The following is a 19992-nucleotide window of genomic DNA, read 5'->3' on the forward strand; positions in this document are numbered from 1 at the left end:
TAATTTCATTCTATGAGAACATTTCAGTGTTTCCGTTTGTTCAGCGCGTGAATTACGCCAAAAGTGTCAGCTTCCAGATCTCAACACTTCACATCGGATGGTAAAGTTATATTCTGACCTAGCGAGTGGTTCAGGTCAGCTCGCATTCGGAATGGATTCGAACCCCACTGTCGGCAGCCCTGCAATTGTTTTTCCGTGGTTTCCCTGTACCGTAATCAAGGTCTCCATCGTTTCCTTCGCGTTCGTAGCCCTTTTCTGTCCCATCGTCGCCGTAAGACATATCTGTGTCACTGCGACATTAAAAAAAATCCTCTGTGACGTTTGCAGCATAGAGGTGAGTGAAAATTGTTTTATTTTCCCCTTAAATGGTTCTTATCAATTTATCAAAATAAAAATGACATTTTAATTGATAAATGCTCATTAAAATACGTAAAATTGAAGCTACCTCAAATATATCTTAGAACCTATTTTTTCATATTCGAGAGCCTATTTTAGGTACCTAAAGTGAAATTTTTAAGCACCTAAAATTCCGAGGTCTAATGATCACAAACGAAAACCTGTGGAAGGAAACCGAGCGGAAACCCACTGATGTAGAAATAAGGAAAGGAAAGGTTTATTTTTACATTTTTTACGTCGCACCGACACAGGTAGGTCTTATGGCGACGAGGGGATAGGAAAGGCTTAAAAGAGGGAAGGAAGCGGCCGTGGCCTTAGTTAAAGTACAGCACCAGCATTTTTGTGAAAATGAGAAACCACGGAAAACCATCTTCAGGGCTGCGACAGTGGGACTCGAACCCACTGTCTCCCGGATGCAAGCTCACAACTGCGCGCCCCAAACCGCACGGCCAGCTAGCCCGGTGGGAAAGAAAGTGGGGATGGATAGGACACACATTAAGAAAACAGGACGGAGCAATTGAAAAGTCGGTCTTAGAATTGAACCCAATAGGAAAGGGGAAACATGGACAACCTAGGAGTACTTGGAGACGAACAGTTAAGAAACTTGGACATTTGAAAATTCCGGAGTGTCACTATTCGTTTCAGCGAGCCCGAAAAGTATGTATTCGACACTACTTTCGATGATTTTAATACCTCACCCCCCTCGCCCCCCCCCCAGCCCCTAAGGTTTCCTGGGCTGTCTTACCCCCACGTGGTTTGTCTCCTGATACTCAAAATTCGGACTGTACAATTCACCTCGGCGACCCCGAAAACTATATATTCGATACTATTTTCGTTTAATTTTATATATTACTCCCCCCTCGCCCCCACCCGAAAAGGGACTGAACTTGGACTTTAAAAAATTCAGAGTGTCACTATTCATCCCAGCGACCCCGAGAAGTATGGATTCGACACTATTTTCGTTAATTTGTGGATCTGACCCCCCTCACCCCCCCGCCCCTAAGGGTTCCTGTGCTGTCTTACACCCACGTGGGTTATCTCCTGATATTAAAAATCCAAAGTGTACAATTCACCTCGGCGACCCCGAAAACTATGTATTCGACACCTTTTTCGTTTATTTTTATATATCACCCCCCTCACCCCCACCCCAAAGGGAGCTGAACTTGGACTTTAAAAAACCCGGAGTGTCACTATTCATCTCAGCGACCCCGAAAAGTATGGATTCGACACTATTTTCGTTAATTTGAATATCTGACCCCTTGCCCCCCTCCCCCGCCCCTAAGGTTTCCTTGGCTGTGTTATCCCCAAGTGGTTTGTCTCCTGCTACTAAAATTGCGGAGTGTACAATTCACCTCGACGACCCCGAAAACTATGTATTCGACACTATTTTCGTTTAATTTTATTTATCAGTCCCCCCTCGCCTCCCACCCAAATGGGAGCAAAAATTTGACTTTTAAAAATCGGGATTGTCACTATTCACCTCAGCGACCCTAAAAACTCTGGATTCGACACTATTTTCGATTATGTTTGTACCTGACCCCCCTAACCCCCCTAAGGGGGCTAGTGGTGGCTTACCCCCACGGCGCTCGTCTCCAGATAGCAAATAATAAGTGTTCAAAATTTGATTGAAATTGCTCCAATGGTTTAGGAGGAGATGCGTCATTTACATACAAACATACAAACATTCATTATACATTGAGCTTTACCCATTGAAACTTTTATTTATTTTATGCTTTTATTGATATTAGAAAACAGAATGTTATCTAAGATTTTTGTGAAATATCGCACGCGGTGCGGCCTTTCATTACGGAGTGCGGTAATCCTGAAATTACATACTCCTCACTTACACTTCTTCCTGTAATTAGAGCCCACCATGTACGTACCCTCCTTGGGCATCAACTCACCCCTGTACCACTGCGTATGTAATGGAGGTGACGAACATAATCCTACAATACAGTACTTCATTGCATGCTTCTTGCATTTGTTGACGTCATTTTGAAATATCTCTAGGTCAAGTGTCGGCACATCGTACGCCATTCAAGCCCTATGTGGGAAAGATCCAGCAATTGTGCCAGCCAAGAACAGTAGCAGCGATTGGGAATTAGAAGTGAGGGAGTGGGGGGAGAGGGGGGCTGCACAAAACTTTTTTTTTTTTTTTGCTAGGGGCTTTTACGTCGCACCGACACAGATGGGTCTTATGGCGATGATGGGATAGGAAATGCCTAGGAGTTGGAAGGAAGCGGCCTTAATTAAGGTACAGCCCCAGCATTTGCCTGGTGTGAAAATGGGAAACCACGGAAAACCATTTTCAGGACTGCCGATAGTGGGATTCGAACCTACTATCTTCCGGATGCAAGCTCACAGCCGCGCGCCTCTATGCGCACGGCCAACTCGTCCGGTGAACACAACTTTACAGACACCAAAAATTAACAGGGCTCTAGGGGATATAGTGGGGGTTAGACAACAACATTGAAAAAAAAAAAAAAAAAAAGCCTACAATATGGTAAGTTTTTGATGCTCTCTGAGCGAATTTCGACAGAGAAGTAAAGGTTGACAGTATACTAATTTTAACTCTGGTAATATTAGTTTGGTTTTTTTTTTTTTTTGACTCAATACTATATTGTAAGCTTTCAAAAGACATGCGCCTGACGAGCCGATCATGTCCTCGGACACTCACGGCATTAAAAGCCATACACCATTTCATTTCATTTTTTGCCAGGAGCCAATGTGAACCCTTCGGTAGCAGCTAGCGAAGTGAACGATCCACCTCTCTGTCATGCTGCAGCACATGGACTTCTCCGCGAACAAAACTCTTCAGTGAGCTATAAGATAGCAATCGCGTTTCTACACGCTGCTGTGCGAGTCTCCACTACTTGCTGTGGTGCTGAACGAATCGGTTAGCTGCGTCAAATGGCATGTTATGCGTATATCAGGTAAATAAATTTTTAATATTAAAAAATAAAGAATTGAATTAGCTGATAACACAATAGGGTTTGTATATATGTTTTGTATAATTCCTAGTTTTAAGCTGATAAAATGGAATAAAAATTTATTTTTCTCCACAAAGTCACAGCCCCGCTCTTCCCGCCTAATCGCCGCCATTGACTAAGTTAATGAACATCTTGCAGAGAATCTACAGCAGTGGCGTATCCTGGAATCTCCACTGAGGCATGCAACTAGTAACCATGCAGTTAACACAATGTATTAAGTAAATTTCAATTCTACTCACCCTAATTACATGTAGGTGAACTCGAGCCAAAGAGTTTTACTGTAAGTTTCTGGATTGAACGTGCGTACACAATTCTTGTTTTCTGTTTTTAAATTTACGAGGGTCCGCCTCTGTGGTGCAGTAGTTAGTGTAATTAGCTGCCACCCCCGGAGGCCCGGGTTCGCTTCCCGGCTCTGCCACGAAATTTGAAAAGTGGTATGAGGGCTGGAACGGGGTCCACTCAGCCTCGGGAGGTCAACTGAGTAGAGGTGGGTTCGATTCCCACCTCAGCCATCCTCGAAGTGGTTTTCCGTGGTTTCCACTTCTCCTCTAGGCAAATGCCGCGATGGTACCTAACTTCAGGCCACGGCCGCTTCCTTCCCTCCTCCTTGTCTATCCCTTCCAATCTTCCCATCCCCCGCAAGGCCCCTGTTCAGCATAGCAGGTGAGGCAGCCTGGGCGAGGTACTGGTCATCCTCCCAATTGTATCCCCCGACCCAGAGTCTGAAGCTCCAGGACACTGCCCTTGAGGCGGTAGAGGAGGGATCCCTCGCTGAGTCCGAGGGAAAAGCCAACCCTGGAGGGTAAGCAGATTAAGAGGAAGAAGAAGAAGAAGAAATTTACGAGGGAAGGTAGAGGTCTCGCGGCTTTAACTATTTGCATCTTTTCATCAAACGAACGGCCAGTAAATGGCTTTTCAAACTGATTTACAATTATATCCGTTTTAGACTCATCCATCGTTAATACCACATGTGCGCAAAATATAATAACACACCGAAAACGACGAATAGCACAGGAACAGCACGCACAGAATGAACTCACTAATCAGCAAAACACACAATGAATTAACTCACTAGTTAGCCACAACTCAAGCACTGGAGGTAAGTCACCCCAGTGGCATTGGTCAGTTTCGTCACGTTGGGTTCTCGCTGGGGGGTAATCTATGTGTCCCGTTCGCTGTAAACATGCCGACTTCTCCAAGTTGCTAACAGATGGCAGAGGGTAGCACGGGTATGAGGTGACAAATTTTGACCAAGTTTCAATTGCAGCGAAATCGTTCGGAGGGTTTCAGAACTACGTCTGCCACTGAATGCAATTTTAAGATCGAATGCCTTACGTCCGTAACTCCTACATTTGCTGTCTCTTTCTTCCGAGAGTGGAGTAGACGGCGAGACTACACCAGCACCACACGTAGTCAAGCAACGGAACCAGTACAGTTGCGCGGACCTTTTGAACTTCTGAGAGATGAAATCGTTAATATTTGACCTGAAACAACCTAAAATCGTAAATCAGACAGTTCTTTGTGTTATCATAACGCATGCAATGAATGCCTTGCATTCAAGGAGAATACGCCCCTGATCTACAGTAGTATGCGGTGACATAATACAGAGTTATTCTAAATTAGTTCCGGTACCTGAAAGTATCAGTGAATAATTTCGAAACTACTGATGGAAATTTATTTCTGCCAATCCTCATGCCATATCATCAAGTTTTAGGCCTAGCCGACAGACTTCGCTCCATGCACTCTCCTCGCTCGTCTGGCAGGAAACGTGGAGCAGACACCATGGAGGTGTACAAGGTGCGGAGCGCGCACTGTGTTGTCTGTAGTTTCATGAAACGAAATCGCAAATTACCGTACAAAGACATTTCAGAGCAGAATATCCGAAAGCTCCGCCACAGGTGAAAACTACCAAAGCATGGTATGATCGATTAGTGGAAAACAGGTTGTATGGCACACCGAGAGAAAGGACAGGGACGTCCTTGTGTAGCAAACCACGTTGTGGAAGACGTGAGTTATGCAAGAAGTCCAAAGAAGTCTACGACTAGAGCAAGTTTGGAGCTGGCCATTCCACAACCTACGGTATGGAGAATTTTACGACGACAACTGCAGTGTAAGGGGTACTGTGACGGGCGTTGAGTGCTTGTGATAGGCACCGTGGCTCTACGCCTTTGAGTTCGGAAGACGGAGAGGAGCTGGTCACCGCCGACTGCTGTCCTGAGAATGGTTTTCCTTGGTCTTCCATTCTCTTACACTAAGGCGAATGCGAAACTGTTCCTAGTATAGACCACGACCGCCGAACCCCTCACCTGCAGTCATGGGCGTAATTTGAGCATTTTGATTTGTGTGTGGGGGGGGGGAGAGATTATCGGGGAGGGGCAGGGGTGTCCATTGGTCTTTCCTTCTGAGAGCAATTTTCAAATTTTGCAACCACAAAATCATTTCTCTCTCTCTCTCTTTCAAGAACCTCCGTGGCTCAGACGCCAGCGCGCCGGCCTCTCACCACTGGCTTCCGAGGTTCAAATTCCGGCCACTCCATACGAGGTCTGTGCTGGACAAAGCGGATGCGAGACAGGTTTTTCTCCGGATACTCCGGGTTTCCTTGTCATCTTTCATTCCAGCAACACTCTCTCACTTCATCTGACAGTCATTAGTTATTACCCCTGAGGAGTGCGGCAATACGAGGACATTTTAGAAGGTGCTGTTCTTCCTAGTGTTCGAGATATTTACCCCGTGGAAGAAGTTCCTCCATTATCAGGTTATGCAAGATAAATGCTCTGTTCACACAGCACATGTAACCAACGCTTTCTTGGAACAGCATCCTGACGTTGACTGGCCTCCCAAGTCAGCCAACATAACATAATAGAATATGTTTCGGCAAGAATAGTAAGCCCGTGGGTTCCAAGTCAGGAGAGGACAAGAGTGGCTCTACTAATACATTGCCATCGAGTCTGAGCGAATCTGAGGCGTGAACCAGACTTTTTTTCAACATCTCATAGAACCCATTCCCAAGCGGCAAGAGCAAGGAACGAGACATGGACTGATTATTAATATTTTGGAAGGGAGGAGGATCTCATCACTTACACTTCAGTTCATCAGCCACTATGACCCTTTCAATCACAACAAAGTCTTGTAGCGGGCTGTCTAAAGTAGGGCCCACGAGAGTTGAAGTCTGACGTTTAGCGCCACCGGCGAGAAAAAGTTGACTAACGCTGTTCGAAAATGGCCTGTTCCTATGGCAACGATAACAGAGTTGCAACATTTTAGGACGCTATCACCACGTGGGTTGGCTTGCTCTCAGTCGCTTTTGTGATAGTATTCCGAATGGTACTGTGTTAGCTGTGCTAGCCGTTGCTGCTTAATGTGTATGTTTTCAGAATATTATGTTAGGTGTTAGTGTATTTCTTTAAGTTTATCGATGGCTAGTTGTTCAGTTTTCCTAGTTTTGTTCGTCTGTAGATGTTAGCGATCATGTAGTGTGACTATAGTGTTAGTGTGAAGTACTCCATTATTCGTAAAGAATCCGTGTAGTTTTATTTGATCGGTTCTTTTGAGTGTTTAACAATGACTTCCAAGTCAAAAGAAACGCCAAAAGATACAACTGACCGAGGTGTGACTGTTCGAAGCCAGGGAAGAGAAATGATTGTGTCAGTGACAGTGACAACGAGCAGGATAGTACAGGAGATGATATGGATGGGATAGAGCCCCTTCTAGATGACTGATTGCTGTCGGCAGAGCAGTGAGTACTTTTTATTTTTACAAATATCTCGGTTCAGTGCTTTGTGTACCTTGCATGTCTGTAAATTTTATTGCTATTTTCTGAGCAATTACTGGGGAAAGTCCGAATGTCTCCTTAATTCCATCATTGTCATTCATATTCTGACTGATTTCTTTTCTCGATGAAGTATCGTCTTCCTATTGTGTTTATTATACCGTACCGTAGTTTATTCCCGAATTGTACAAGTACCGTTAACAATCGGCGTTAAATAATAAAAACTATCAATGTGGGTAGTGTTGTTCTATACTGTAATTAACATGTGCATTTGTTGAGGTTATTGTCAGAAACTGATGTGTTTGTTAGTGATTATGAAATCTTTTATATATATCGATAATGTCGTGTTCTGTCTTAAATGCTGGAATTATTATCACGAGCTTAGGAACCGGTCAAGGGTAAATGAATTGCATTATGCCTAGGCCAACATGTTTTATTAAACACTCAGCCTGTCTGAAAGGTGGTAGACCGCGAATTGAGGTAACTATGACAACGCAGCGTACTTCGTAGTTACAGCTTTCGCCGCTCACCTGTCAGACTTCAACTCTCGTGGGCCCTACTATACCTGCAGCAATGCCTTAAGCGAGGAGGTAGGGGGGCGGAGGGCAGGGGGGGGGGGAGACTCCAGCATTTAACAGTATTTGATTCAAATGTTTAGTTATTTAATACTCATTTCACGATTAGTTTTGTGTTTACTTCCATTTTCCTTTTATTTTGAAACTTTATTATGTGATTAGACTATGCAACCATGGACAGTGTTATTATGTGTATTATTTTACCTTTCGTTTATTTATATATTTTCTAGAAAGATATGATAAGTTAATATTTTCGATTATAAGACGTTCCTGTAAAAAGGTTAAATTGTATAATAATTATTTATGTTGAGATGTTGCAATAATAGCACTTGTGTTGTATATTTTAGGACAAAATAACAAAATATTTCAGATTTATTTTCTTATTGTTCAAGAAGTAAAAAGAAGTTTCAGTTATTTTTATTAAGAAATAATTACACAACTATAATAATTTATACATCAAAATCTTATTTTAGCATATTAATTTTCTATTTATAGAATTTATCCTAATTCAATATCCGTTATGATTATAAAACTTCAGTAAAATCCAGACCCAAATTACGAACCGGTAAACGATGTTTCCAAATTGCTTGAAGATTATGATACTTGATCTTTAAAGGGGCCTAACATTTATGGTCATCGGCCCTGTTTCCAAGTTATGATCCGATATAACGCATCTATACATTCCTAACTATATACTATCAAATAATTTTCGGTTGAAAACCTTCTTTACCTCCTGATACCCTAATCTTCAGGGTGGGTTTCCAGCTACTGTACTTCAATACATCTGCCGCTATGACCATTTGTAGCGGGCTGTCTCTCTGCAGCAATGCCGTAAGGCTTAAGCGACGAGGTTTGTGGAGGGGGGCACCATGTTTTGTTTATGTCGGGACGTTATTTCTGAACATGTGTGTGCGTTGGGCGTGTGCATGTCTTCTCATGATCTAACCTCTTTGGCAATGAGAATGATTGTTGTTGCTTCTTTGTTTTTATGCAAAGAAGAATTCCCTGCTGAATGCAAAATTGATTACCTCTAGGTGTTAACATTCTCTCGTTTCTTAATTAAAAGCTAAATAAATAAGTATACATATTGATTATTCATTCTATGAAGTATTCATCAATATTTCCTGAAGCCACATGGAAAATATATTTTGCGGAGGTAAAATAGTTGTGTTAACGTTGCCGTACATGTGGATCTCAATATGGCCGCTCTGACAACGTGAGGCACATCAGACCATGTGGTTATGTGCGACTTCGTGTTGATGTGAACCTTTCAGTATTCAGTTTTAAAAAGCAAGTTTGAATAATGGGTAAAACGAAACATAATAGACGTAAACATAAAGCAAATGCACCCACTGGTTTGCCAAGTGTTAAAGAAATAGAGCAAGAGGTATCTGAGTTAGGAAGTGGTGATACTTCTACTTCGAAAAGAGAGAGTGCTATCCTGACAGTTATTGAGCATGTAAGTATATACCTCAAAAACAAGAGACATATTTTTTTTCTTTCGGATTAGGTTTTAATTTTGAAGTCCCGAAAATTAGGTATTTGTGGAGAGATGCGACAATTTTAGGTTGAATTCTAACCTTAATTTTCTTTTTTTTTTTTTTTTTTACTTGCCGGAAATGATTGCTTCTCCTTTACCGTACATTTTTCAGTAGGCCTACATTATTTTAATCCAAATTATTTATATATGGGCAATATAAGCTTCTTTTGTACACATTTCTGGATTTAGCTCGGATGACGCAATTTTAATGATATAGATTTATCCTGAATCTTGACTATATCTGCCAGGTAATGAAGTTTCATGATACTGATATTCTCAACCTGATCTATGTTGACTGTTATGGGAGCACATGGGCTTATACATGTGCTTGTCCAGATATTCTTTGCTTTGTATGTTTTTGATTTATTTAATTTTTACCTTTTTTTTTTTTTGTACTTAAATATCCTCAATTAGGCCCTACCGTATTTTATTCTATTTACGCAATCTTTGAGAGATAAGTGTGCCATTTTTATCATTTATCCTGAATTGTCTTTGTAGCCTAATTCAGGAATTTAGATTCATTTAGTATGAACATTTATTTTGAAAATGTATGGCAGTGAGTAATAGGCTACAGAATCACTTAAAAATTAGTACAGTGTTTGTGCTTCTCTCTGGCTACAAGTAGTTTCTTGTGTACATTGTAGGTCTATATGAATTCAGCAAACCATTAGCTCTAGGATGTAGACAAAGTATTTAAAAAGTAGTCGCTTTAAGAGACTGTATACAGACCAGACACAACTTATTTCTGCTTTAGATTTGAGTTTAAATAACTTACATGTGTGCTGTGATCAAGCATTTGTCTATTAGGCCTACAGGCAGAAGCATACTCTTGCTGCATCAGTGTTAAGTCAATTGAAGCATAATAAAAGGAAAGAGCAGAGTATGAAGAAATAGAAACAGCTTGCGTATTTTACTGAAATGAACTCTTGAGGTTATACAGTAGAACCTCTGTTATCTGGAACACTTTTAACCGAAGTACCATTTAATCAAAACAACTGAAAATAAATGTCAAAAAAATGTGTCTTAACTCTGTATGTTGTATGTTGGGTATTCAGCCCGAAGGCTGGTTTGATCCTCTGCAGCTTCGCCAACAGCTGTCATAAATAGCCTAGGCGTCACTGAAGAGGCGTTCTAGGGAAATGAGGAGTGAGGTAGTTTCCCGTTGCTATTACATATCAGTCTGCCAAGCCCACTGAAATGCATGCACCAACCGACCCTATGAGCGATATTTTCACACCATTCATAACAGGGACTGGCTGCATAAGGAATGGTATTACTAGCATCACTCATACCTCAGTCACTTTCATATTGTCAAAGCCAAGGATGAGACTGAGACAGGTCAATGAAAGTAACAAATTTGATATAGCCCATACCAGATGACATAGTGCACTGTAAACACTACATCTCGCCAGCAAAGGCATGTCTTAACTCTAAAAATTATTTTTTATTATTATTTTATTATTTTCGTTATCCAAACCCCTCCCGGTTCCGGTTAACAGAGGTTCTACTGTATACCACTAGGCGATGATCATTTTGTGTAATCTTCAGTGGTAGTTTTGAATTCAAATACCGGTAGCCAGAGATGGTCAATATAAACTCCAACTGGATACGCTACCGGTTTGGCTGTACCTTAATTAACCCCTTAACGCTCACATTTCTTCATGCCCTTTTTGCATAGATTGTTGGTGGCTACATATGGACACCAAGTCCACAAATATTTGACTATCTTTCTGCACCTGGATGAATAGTAGTTAAATATTTAGCCACTCAGTACTGTAACAAGTGTGATAATAAGCAGTCAAAAGACACTGGTCTGATCAAAATTACACCCATACAAACTGCACTAATACAATATCTTGCAGACTGGGGAGAAAAATTAAGTTGAGCGTACAGAAAAGAAAGTGGTGGCTACATATTTAGCCACTAACCTTTAAGGGGAAGACCTGCGTTACTTTCTTCTCTGTCCTAGCTCTGTCCTCTCCCATTGTCGCTGTAAGACCTGTCTGGGTTATTGCAGGGTAAAACAGAGAGAAAACAAGAAGGCATACCGAGCGATTTGGTTGTGCAGTCCGTGTTTCCTCTTCACAGCAGGCAAATACTGGGTCTCTCCCCTAATTAAGACCATGGCCGCTTCCTTCCCACTCCTAGCGCTTTCCTGTTCCATTGTCGCCATAGGACCTATCTGAGTCGGTGCGCTGTAAAGCAGATAGAAAAGAAAATTGTTGTTTTGTTAGCGACTTTTTCAGACATTATTATAGCCTTTTCATTAATCATTTTTGTGGTATTTGAGTAGTTTAGATAGATTAGATAAAGCCTTTATTGTCCGTGATGGAGTTCGGGCTCCTAGCCCTCTTTTACACTTAATGCTCGACCACAGTTTGGATTTGTATTCCTCTGTTGATGTTGGCTACAGGTTATGGGTCGTTTAACAGTTGGTGAGGGTTAACTCTACCATCAGCAGCCTTAAAGATGTTTTTCCATGGTTTTTCCACCAGGCAAAGGCCATGGCTGTACCTTACTTAATGGCATTGTTGCTTTCTTCCCAGTCCTACCCCAAGATTCCTTTTGAGCATCATCAAAAATGAAAATGTGTTAGTACGATGTTCAACAGTGAGCAGAAGCAAAATATTTTCCATTATGTGTGCATCACTTTTGTGGCATATCCATTACCAGAGTTTGGTTTTGCATTCTGTTAAGTATTCTCCATTATAGCGTACATTCTTTTCGTCCAGTAGGCTACATGTAAATTGCTCCATTACCACTGAGGTAGGGATAGCCACGCCTATTAGGGAATCTAACTGTTCGGCCTCCTAATCAGTGCACACAGAATATTATTTATAACAATGAATTAATTTTTTGTGCTATGTTTTATTGCTATTATTCTAGCAGGTAGGTTATATGGTTATATCTGAAATGGTTATCTGTTGGATTTCCTGTTCCTTAAGGGCCCCATACACATGCAGACTCAGTCAGAGGTAAGTCCGCGCAAATCAGTCTCTTCAGACATGACCCTGAGTTTATGGCCATTAAATCTGCCGACAAAACATCTGCGGGCAAGTGTCTGACATTCTGGTGCTGCTTGAATTCAGACGGAGACTTTGCAACGAAAGCGCTCTCTCAGACTTGCTGCAGAAAATGTAAATGTGCTAACCTACGAAGATGAAACTGAAATTTTTTCTTATGTGTCATCTTCGCGCAGAGCTGAAACATTAAGTCCAAGTAACAGCTCATCTTCCATACCGACTAATTGATTAATTTCTATCCGTATTATTTTTTCAAACATCCAAAATGTGTTATCTTAAACAGAAAACAGTTTATCATGTATTCAACTACCTCAGTAAATCATTCTGAGCATATGTGGGCAACTGCATACTTCTGACTTACCTCCCGGAGGCAACTCTGCGCAGGTAAGTATCCCAGAAGACTGCAGATGTATGGGGCCCTTTACTTTATTGAAATTTTAAGCAATTTCACAGTCAGCACGTGTGGTGAAATAATCTGCTTGCTCATTGCCAAAGATACCAGTGTGTCCAGGCACCCAAACTAATGTGAGATACACCCTTGATTGTTCCAGCGAATAGATGAGATGCTTAACATTATAAAGATACCAATTTGGGGAGAAGGTGAGAGAAGATAGAGATTATAAACACTCAGGGCATCGGCTTAAATGGTAGTTTTAGTAAAAGCATGGTCTTTGATAATCAGAAGGGCTTGCCAAATGGCAAATAATTCAGCTGAGTAAATAGAAAATGTGTTAGGTAAGTGGTATTGCTTAGTGACGTGTGAATTAGACACAAAAAACGCCACTCCGATCCCATGCTGGGTTCTGGATCCATCCGTGTATATATCAATGCCTCTCTGAGAAATGGTAAATCGCAATTTTTTCATGGCCGGTTCTGTGCAGTCTTGGGCATGTTTTGCTCGGCGGAAATTAGTTCCAATGAAGAACTTCATAACTTAAGATACGATGTACTTAAATTATTATTATTATTACTATTAATTAACAAGTACATCGCAAATGGGAAATATCCCAGTGGCAAAGGTCACTTACAGTAGTGTAATAATAAAGTAAAGTTAACTTAATTACCCAACAACAACAACAAACAAACAACAAGAGTACAACAAGCAAATCCATGGAAAGAAAATATTTCAAGAAATGGTACTAGTTTAACATTCTAAATCCCACATTATCATATAAAAATTCACACACAACTTAAGTATTTCCAGTGCTTACCACTACGGCTTACAATATTATAGATTGAACACACTACTTTTCTTTTTGCTACTTGCTTTACGCCACACCGACACAGATAGGTCTTATGGCGACGATGGGACAGGGAAGGGCTAGGAGTGGGAAGGAAGCGGCCGTGGCCTTAAATTAAGGTACAGCTCCAGCATTTGCCTGGTGTGAAAATGGGAAACCACGGAAAACCATTTTCAGGGCTGCCAACAGTGGGGTTCAAACCTACTATCTCCCGAATACAGATACTGGCCTCTCAGTACAGACCTTTCCCCCCCCCCCCCCCCACAAATGTCCTTCCTTGGGGTGACACAGAAGAATTTTGAAAAAACGTTTCAAGTTGAAGAAAACAATTTTTTCTAAGTTTTTTTTTTTTTTTTTTTTTTTTTTCAAAATAAGGTTTGTAGGAAAATACGTAAATCAAGATTTAAAGTGTCCTTGTTGTCATAGAAAGTTAAATAGATGCTGATAGATTTGACAGCAAGACCTGCTGTCGATGATCAGGTGAGGTTGCCCGAATACCCCCCCCCCCCCCAATACCCTCAGATACACCTCTCCCGCTACTATGAGAGGGGTAGTCGTGGTGATGGTGGCCGCAGATTAGATGTATATGTACAGTACCCAGATGTGTTGGCGGTAGGGTTACCGCACTTGAGCCTTTGGTGGGAAGATGAACCCCGGCGCGCCATTCGCAAGAAGTCTTCACTGGAGTGGAGTGGGCCCTTACCCCACTCCAGTTTCTCGCGCCGGATGTTACTACACTGCGGCTGATGGCTGCAGGGTTACTGAAACAGTAAGATCTTGGCAACAGAAGTGTTGTTGCTTGAAATTGGAGACTACGATCTTTGTTTGAGAGGTAGAGGGGCGGGCGGTGTTTGCGGTGATGTGTGTGTACAATGCGTGGATGCAGGAGATGGGGCGTGGTAATGGCCACCAGAGAATTGACAGCAGGAAAAACAGGGGGGAAGATTGTACATAATAGGTTATTACAAAATTTAATAAAACAATTGGGGCAGAAGGCCTCGAATTAAAGAAACATAACCTTAAACTCCTGCCAAATTTTAAAAGCTAAAGTAAACAATTAAATTACGCAGGTTTCACCTGAGAGAGGTGAACCCTAAAGATTCTTTATGTGGCTGGATTACTGACCAATAATGTAACTGGTGTCAAAAAATCTAATATAACGCATGGCCCATGAAATCTGGGGACAAGCTTGCCTGGAGGAACAAAATTCTTAACCACGACTTGATCTCCGACTTTAAAATTGGTGGGCCTCTGTCCACGATCGTATCTTTCCCTAACCTTTTCATGGGAAGCTTTAAGATTGCCTTTAGCCTTCTTCAATAGATCACTAATATTATCGGGATCTATTGTCTCTGGTAAAATATCATTAAGTGACCAAAGGTGAGAGATTGGTTAAACTTATGGCACTCATGAACTACCAAATTTAAGCAAAGGCCAACCAATGCAGGGACGTATCCCACCTGGAATGATCTTCATGATGAAATGTGATTGGAGCAGATCTAAGATTACGATTGACCTGTTCAGCCAGGGATGGTTGAGGATAATAAGCCAAAATAGTTACATGTGATACAGATAGATCAAAACAGAATTTACAGAATCGGTTGGATGTGAATGCTTTAGCATTATCGGAAACTATGTATATTGACAGGGGCCAAAAGAAGCAAAAATAGAATACAAACAAGAAATAAGTTAGTGGACTGAGCGGTTGCCAGCTTAGTCAGAAATAACCAAGAAAATCTGGTGAAACCATCTACACACACTAGAATGAATTTATTGGTGTTTCCCTTTGATTGGGGGAAGGGTCTGACTTAGTCTATATATAGGCGTTCCATGGGGCGCGGCGCTTGATGAGATGATAGTAGACCTAGCTTAGTGGACAAGGTTGGCTTACTAAACAAGCAAGATTTACAAGCTTTTACCAATCACGAATTTCGCCGCCCATCTCCCGGATCTTTTCCCGAGTTTTGAAGATGCCTAAATGCCCCCCTAATGGGGTCTCATGATAGTACTTGAAGGTCATAGGCACAAGAACAGCTGGAACCACTACTTTTATTTTTTGATCATGCCTCGACGAGCAACACAAAACCCCAACATGTTCCCCAGAAGAAAAGATTTCCATAATAGGAGCCAGCACTGGATCTTCGCGTTGATATTTTTCAATGTCCTGAAACAACATGGGGGCATCAGTTAGAATGGCATTAACACCTGAAGGTATGGGCGTGGGAAGAGAAGAACTATTTTCCTGTTCGGTGGTCTCCACGTCGTGAGAAAACATGCAGCTTAGTCCATCCGCAACAACATTTTAAGTCCTCTGATATGTCTCACATCAAACTGGAAAGCGGAAATCTTGATGGCCCAGCGGGCTTTTCGACCAGTACGATGAGGCCTAAATAAGACCCAACTTAATGCTTGGGTATCTGTTTCAAGGTCGAACTCGACATGTTCCAGGTAGAGTCAGAACTTCTCTAGCGCAAATAAAACTGCCAAACCCTCAAGTTCATTGATGGAATATTTGGCCTCTTGAGCCGATAATGTCCTAGAAGCATAAGCTATGGGTCGCCTTCCGAGTTCAGTTTCCTGAAGAAGGACAGCAGCCACCGCCGATGATGAGGCGTCGGTTTGGACAATTAATTTTTTTGAGAAATCAGGCATAGCTAAGACGGGGGCATTACAGAGAGCTAATTTCAGATTTTCAAAAGCGGCTTGTTGAGACAGTTCCCATTCAGATTTGACGCCTTTCCTATGGAGTGAGTTCAAGGGCGCCACTCTGTCAGCAAAGTTAGGAATAAATTTTCTGATGAAATTCACCATGCCTATGAACCTGGCAATACCTTTGATGTCCTTAGGAGGTTTGAAATCATGGATGACCTGTGTTCTGGAATGATCAATAGAAACACCATTGGGCGACACAATATGCCCTAGGAATGACATAGAAGGTTTAGCGAAAGCTACCTTAGATAACTTGTCAGTTAACCCTGTCTTACGAAGTCGATAGAGTACTTCCTTTAGATGATCTAGGTGTTCTTCAAAGGTCTCCGAAAATACCACGTCATCATCAAGATAGTGATACAAGTATTCAAAATTGACGTCAAAGAAGACCCTATCTAGCAGTCTAGTGAGAACAGCTGCCCCCGTGGGGAGCCCGAAAGGCACACGGTTGTACTCATACAAGTTTCAATCCGTGGCAAAAGCAGAGATGTTTTGATTCTTCAGCTAGAGGGATCTGGTTGTATGCCTGATTAAGGCCTAGGTGGTAAAGAACTTGGCTTTCCGAAACCATGAAAAACAAGAGTGAAGATCAGGAAGGGGCACAGATTGTAACATTACCTTGCAATTTAAAGCCCTATAATCAATCACAGGCCTGAAGCCACCTTGGGGTTTTGGGACCAGAAAAATGGGCGATGAATACTCCGACTTAGAGTGTCGAATAATACCATCTTTTAACATCTGATCGATGATCTCTTTTAGAGCCTTCGTTTTAGGTGGAGACAGCCTATAAGGTGGAAACCTAACTGGGATCGAATCAGTAACCTCAATCTTGTATTCGGTAAGGTCAGTAACACCAAGAGTATCAGAAAATACATCGGGAAACGATTGACACAATTTACGAATACTTTCAGCCTGCTCCTCAGGTAGATGTCTAAGGTCTAACAAGATCTCATCCTGTGTAGGCGAAACAGATAAAGATGACATAAAATTACATTTGAGCAAAGGAATTTTACAATTATTAGCAAATTTGAAGGTGCACGACTTGCTCTGAATGTCGAGCACCAGACCAGTAGAAGACATGAAATCAGCCCCCAACATTACAGGGCAAGACAAGTGTTTAGCCACAATAATTTTATTTTCCAGGTAAATTTAGAAATACGAATTTTAGCAAAGATGAAACCCAAAATTTCTAAAGGAGAAGAGTTAGCTGAAACTCATTGGACAGAAGAAGAATAATAGTCGGGAAACTCACAAACAGACTTTAATTTAGAATAGCATTCAGCCGAAATAATAGAACACACACTCCCTGAGTCTAATAGAGCAGTGACAGGTTCACAATTCAATTTTAAGAAAAGGTACAAGTGCGGGGTCTCCGCCCCAATTCTGAGGCATTGTTTAGGGCATTGAAATGATAGATTAGAAGAACTTTTATTCTTACCAGAGCTTTCGGTGGGTTTAACGGATGCTGAGCCTTGGGAAGATGAACGTGCCAACTCAGCCGATGACACTAGTCACTTTATATTATTGGAGTTCGCGGAGGTTGCACCAGAAGTTGAGCAGGAGGGGGAGCTATTGACATTAGGGCAATTCTTGGCGAGGTGAGTAAACGAGCCGCATTTGAAACATTCTTGAGATGACCCTGCTCCATTCTTTGCCCCACTCGACTTTATCACTGGGTACTTGTTAAGTAGATGTTCCGTAGACCCACAAGCATAGCACTTGCGGGTGGTGAAAGTTCGGCAAGGTGGAGGCCGAAAACTACTAGATGATGGAGGGGGCTCCTTCGTAACTCTTAAGGTGTCGGCATACCTCACACCTTCAGCTGGGACAGCCATAGCCTCTAATTCTGCCAAGGTTTGGGGACGAGTCTCAAAACATAAATAAGATCTATAAGGTGGAGAGATACCTTCAACAATAGTTTGCATTATTTGCTCCTCGTAAAAATGCAGAGCGAACACTCGGGTATAAAATTTGATATCTTGGATGAAGTCCGCAAGATTTTCGTCCAGACGTTGTACCCTAAAATAGAACTTCTGTATTAAAGAGGACATTGCCCTAGCCAGAATGAAATTTGCCAAAAGGTGGGCGTGGAAATCTTCTATGGATAAGCTATCAGCTATAGACTTTGACTATTTTGTCCGAGAGGACGCGTACGGAATATGGATACATAATTTGAAGAATTTGCGAATGAGAGAGGGAAAACACTAGAGCATGATCCTGGAATTCAACTAAAAACCTGAGAAATGAAATGACATCATTAGTGGAGATAACTGAAAATTTAGAAATACCCCTAAGCAACATAGCCAGTGGATGGGGCAAACTACTAAAACAGGGTGACATAATTGGTGACGGCCTAGAGGGTTGAAAGGCTTCAAATACAACATTGTTCAAAAAGCAAAGTGGAATTTGTTTTGGGTGACCAGACTTGGTTTCCATTGGGGCTGGTGTTTGTTGAGTTGCCCCGGATTTTCTACTTTCTACCATTTTTGAAGAATCCTCGTCACTCACTATGTTTATCACAGGGGCTTGGTCGGTTTTGGCAGCAGCTGCCCCAGTCAACAATTGATTAACTCTATTTGACATTCCTGATAGATGGTCAACTAAATTACTAGCCTCCTTAGCATGGTCTTCTTTTAATTTTAGAGACAATAGGTCTCTAGCCCTATTATAAGAATGGAACAATCTAGCCTGTACCCTTTTAAGTTGGTTAGGTGATGGATTGCTTACTTCAAAAAAACTCACCACAGACGCTACTTCAGTGGTGTTGTCAGTGATGGTGGGTAGAGCCTCGTCAATTTCCTTCTCCCCCAAAATTGGGATACAAATTGGCAATTCTAATGACTCTTTAAGTTTGGCATTATCTGCCGCAACCGTGCCTCCAGATTGAACATTTTTAATGAGTAACTTATAGATCAATTCCTCCTTGCGCAAGTACCCAGGAGCGAGGACTTCGCAAGGGCCAGACATGATGATAGAAAACTTACAAATTTAGAAAAATTCCCAGCGACCAAGAAAATTCTTAGAGTTTGGCGCGGATTATATGTTTAGCTGTCACAAGGGGCTTATTTGAGACCCATTCAACCACGCTCTGCTACCACTTGTTCTGGGGTATTTGTGGAACGCAGAGAGGTGAAAGAAGGTGCGGATTTGAATGGGTCTAACTACAATATCAAGAAATGAATTAAAAATTTAACAAAGGTTATGTTTCTTTTAATATAAAAAAAAACTTAACAAATTTCCACTAAGTGAAATAACAATCAGGTGCAATGCCAATCTTGAAACCAGACTTGAAAAAATCCAAGATTAATGAAGTTTACATCTTTGGGGCTTCAAGCCCTTAGTTTACAACTTCAGAGATACCGGATTCAGTTTACACAACTTGATAACTCACAAGGTTTAAAGAGGGACGGACATATCCTGATTTAAGAGCACTTGCTCTAGAAATTACAATATTTAGCCTTCCAAGAGGCACTCTCACTATTACAAAAACGTGGAAAAGAGCTTGCCTGCTCTCAATTTCTTACAGCCCACTCAAGGCAACATTACATCAAAATATTACAATCTCTGGCCTCACAAGGCACGAATTACAACTGGAAATAGCTTTATACAAGGGTATCTAGTACCCAGCCTACAGGGCATTTGCGAAAAAGAACAGGTTAAATAAACGGCCCGAACACAAACTGAATGGAGGCGACCACTGCGCTCCAGATAATGAAATATAAAATCCTACAGGGCTCTCGGCCGATGAA

The 19992-nt window shown here is 41.7% G+C and overlaps 1 protein-coding gene across 1 annotated transcript in view; it reads left to right on the forward strand.

The window, feature by feature from the left end:
• Positions 1-8937: 8937 nt before the first annotated feature.
• LOC136874292 (HEAT repeat-containing protein 3) overlaps positions 8938-19992 on the forward strand; it is a 198262-nt gene continuing 187207 nt past the window's right edge. The window contains exon 1 of the mRNA XM_067147931.2: positions 8938-9189. Within this exon, the coding sequence (XP_067004032.2) occupies positions 9034-9189 (156 nt within the window). The 5' untranslated portion in view covers positions 8938-9033. The remainder of the gene's footprint in view (positions 9190-19992) is intronic.

This window comes from Anabrus simplex, chromosome 5, assembly GCF_040414725.1.
Source record: "Anabrus simplex isolate iqAnaSimp1 chromosome 5, ASM4041472v1, whole genome shotgun sequence".
NCBI lineage: Eukaryota > Metazoa > Arthropoda > Insecta > Orthoptera > Tettigoniidae > Anabrus > Anabrus simplex.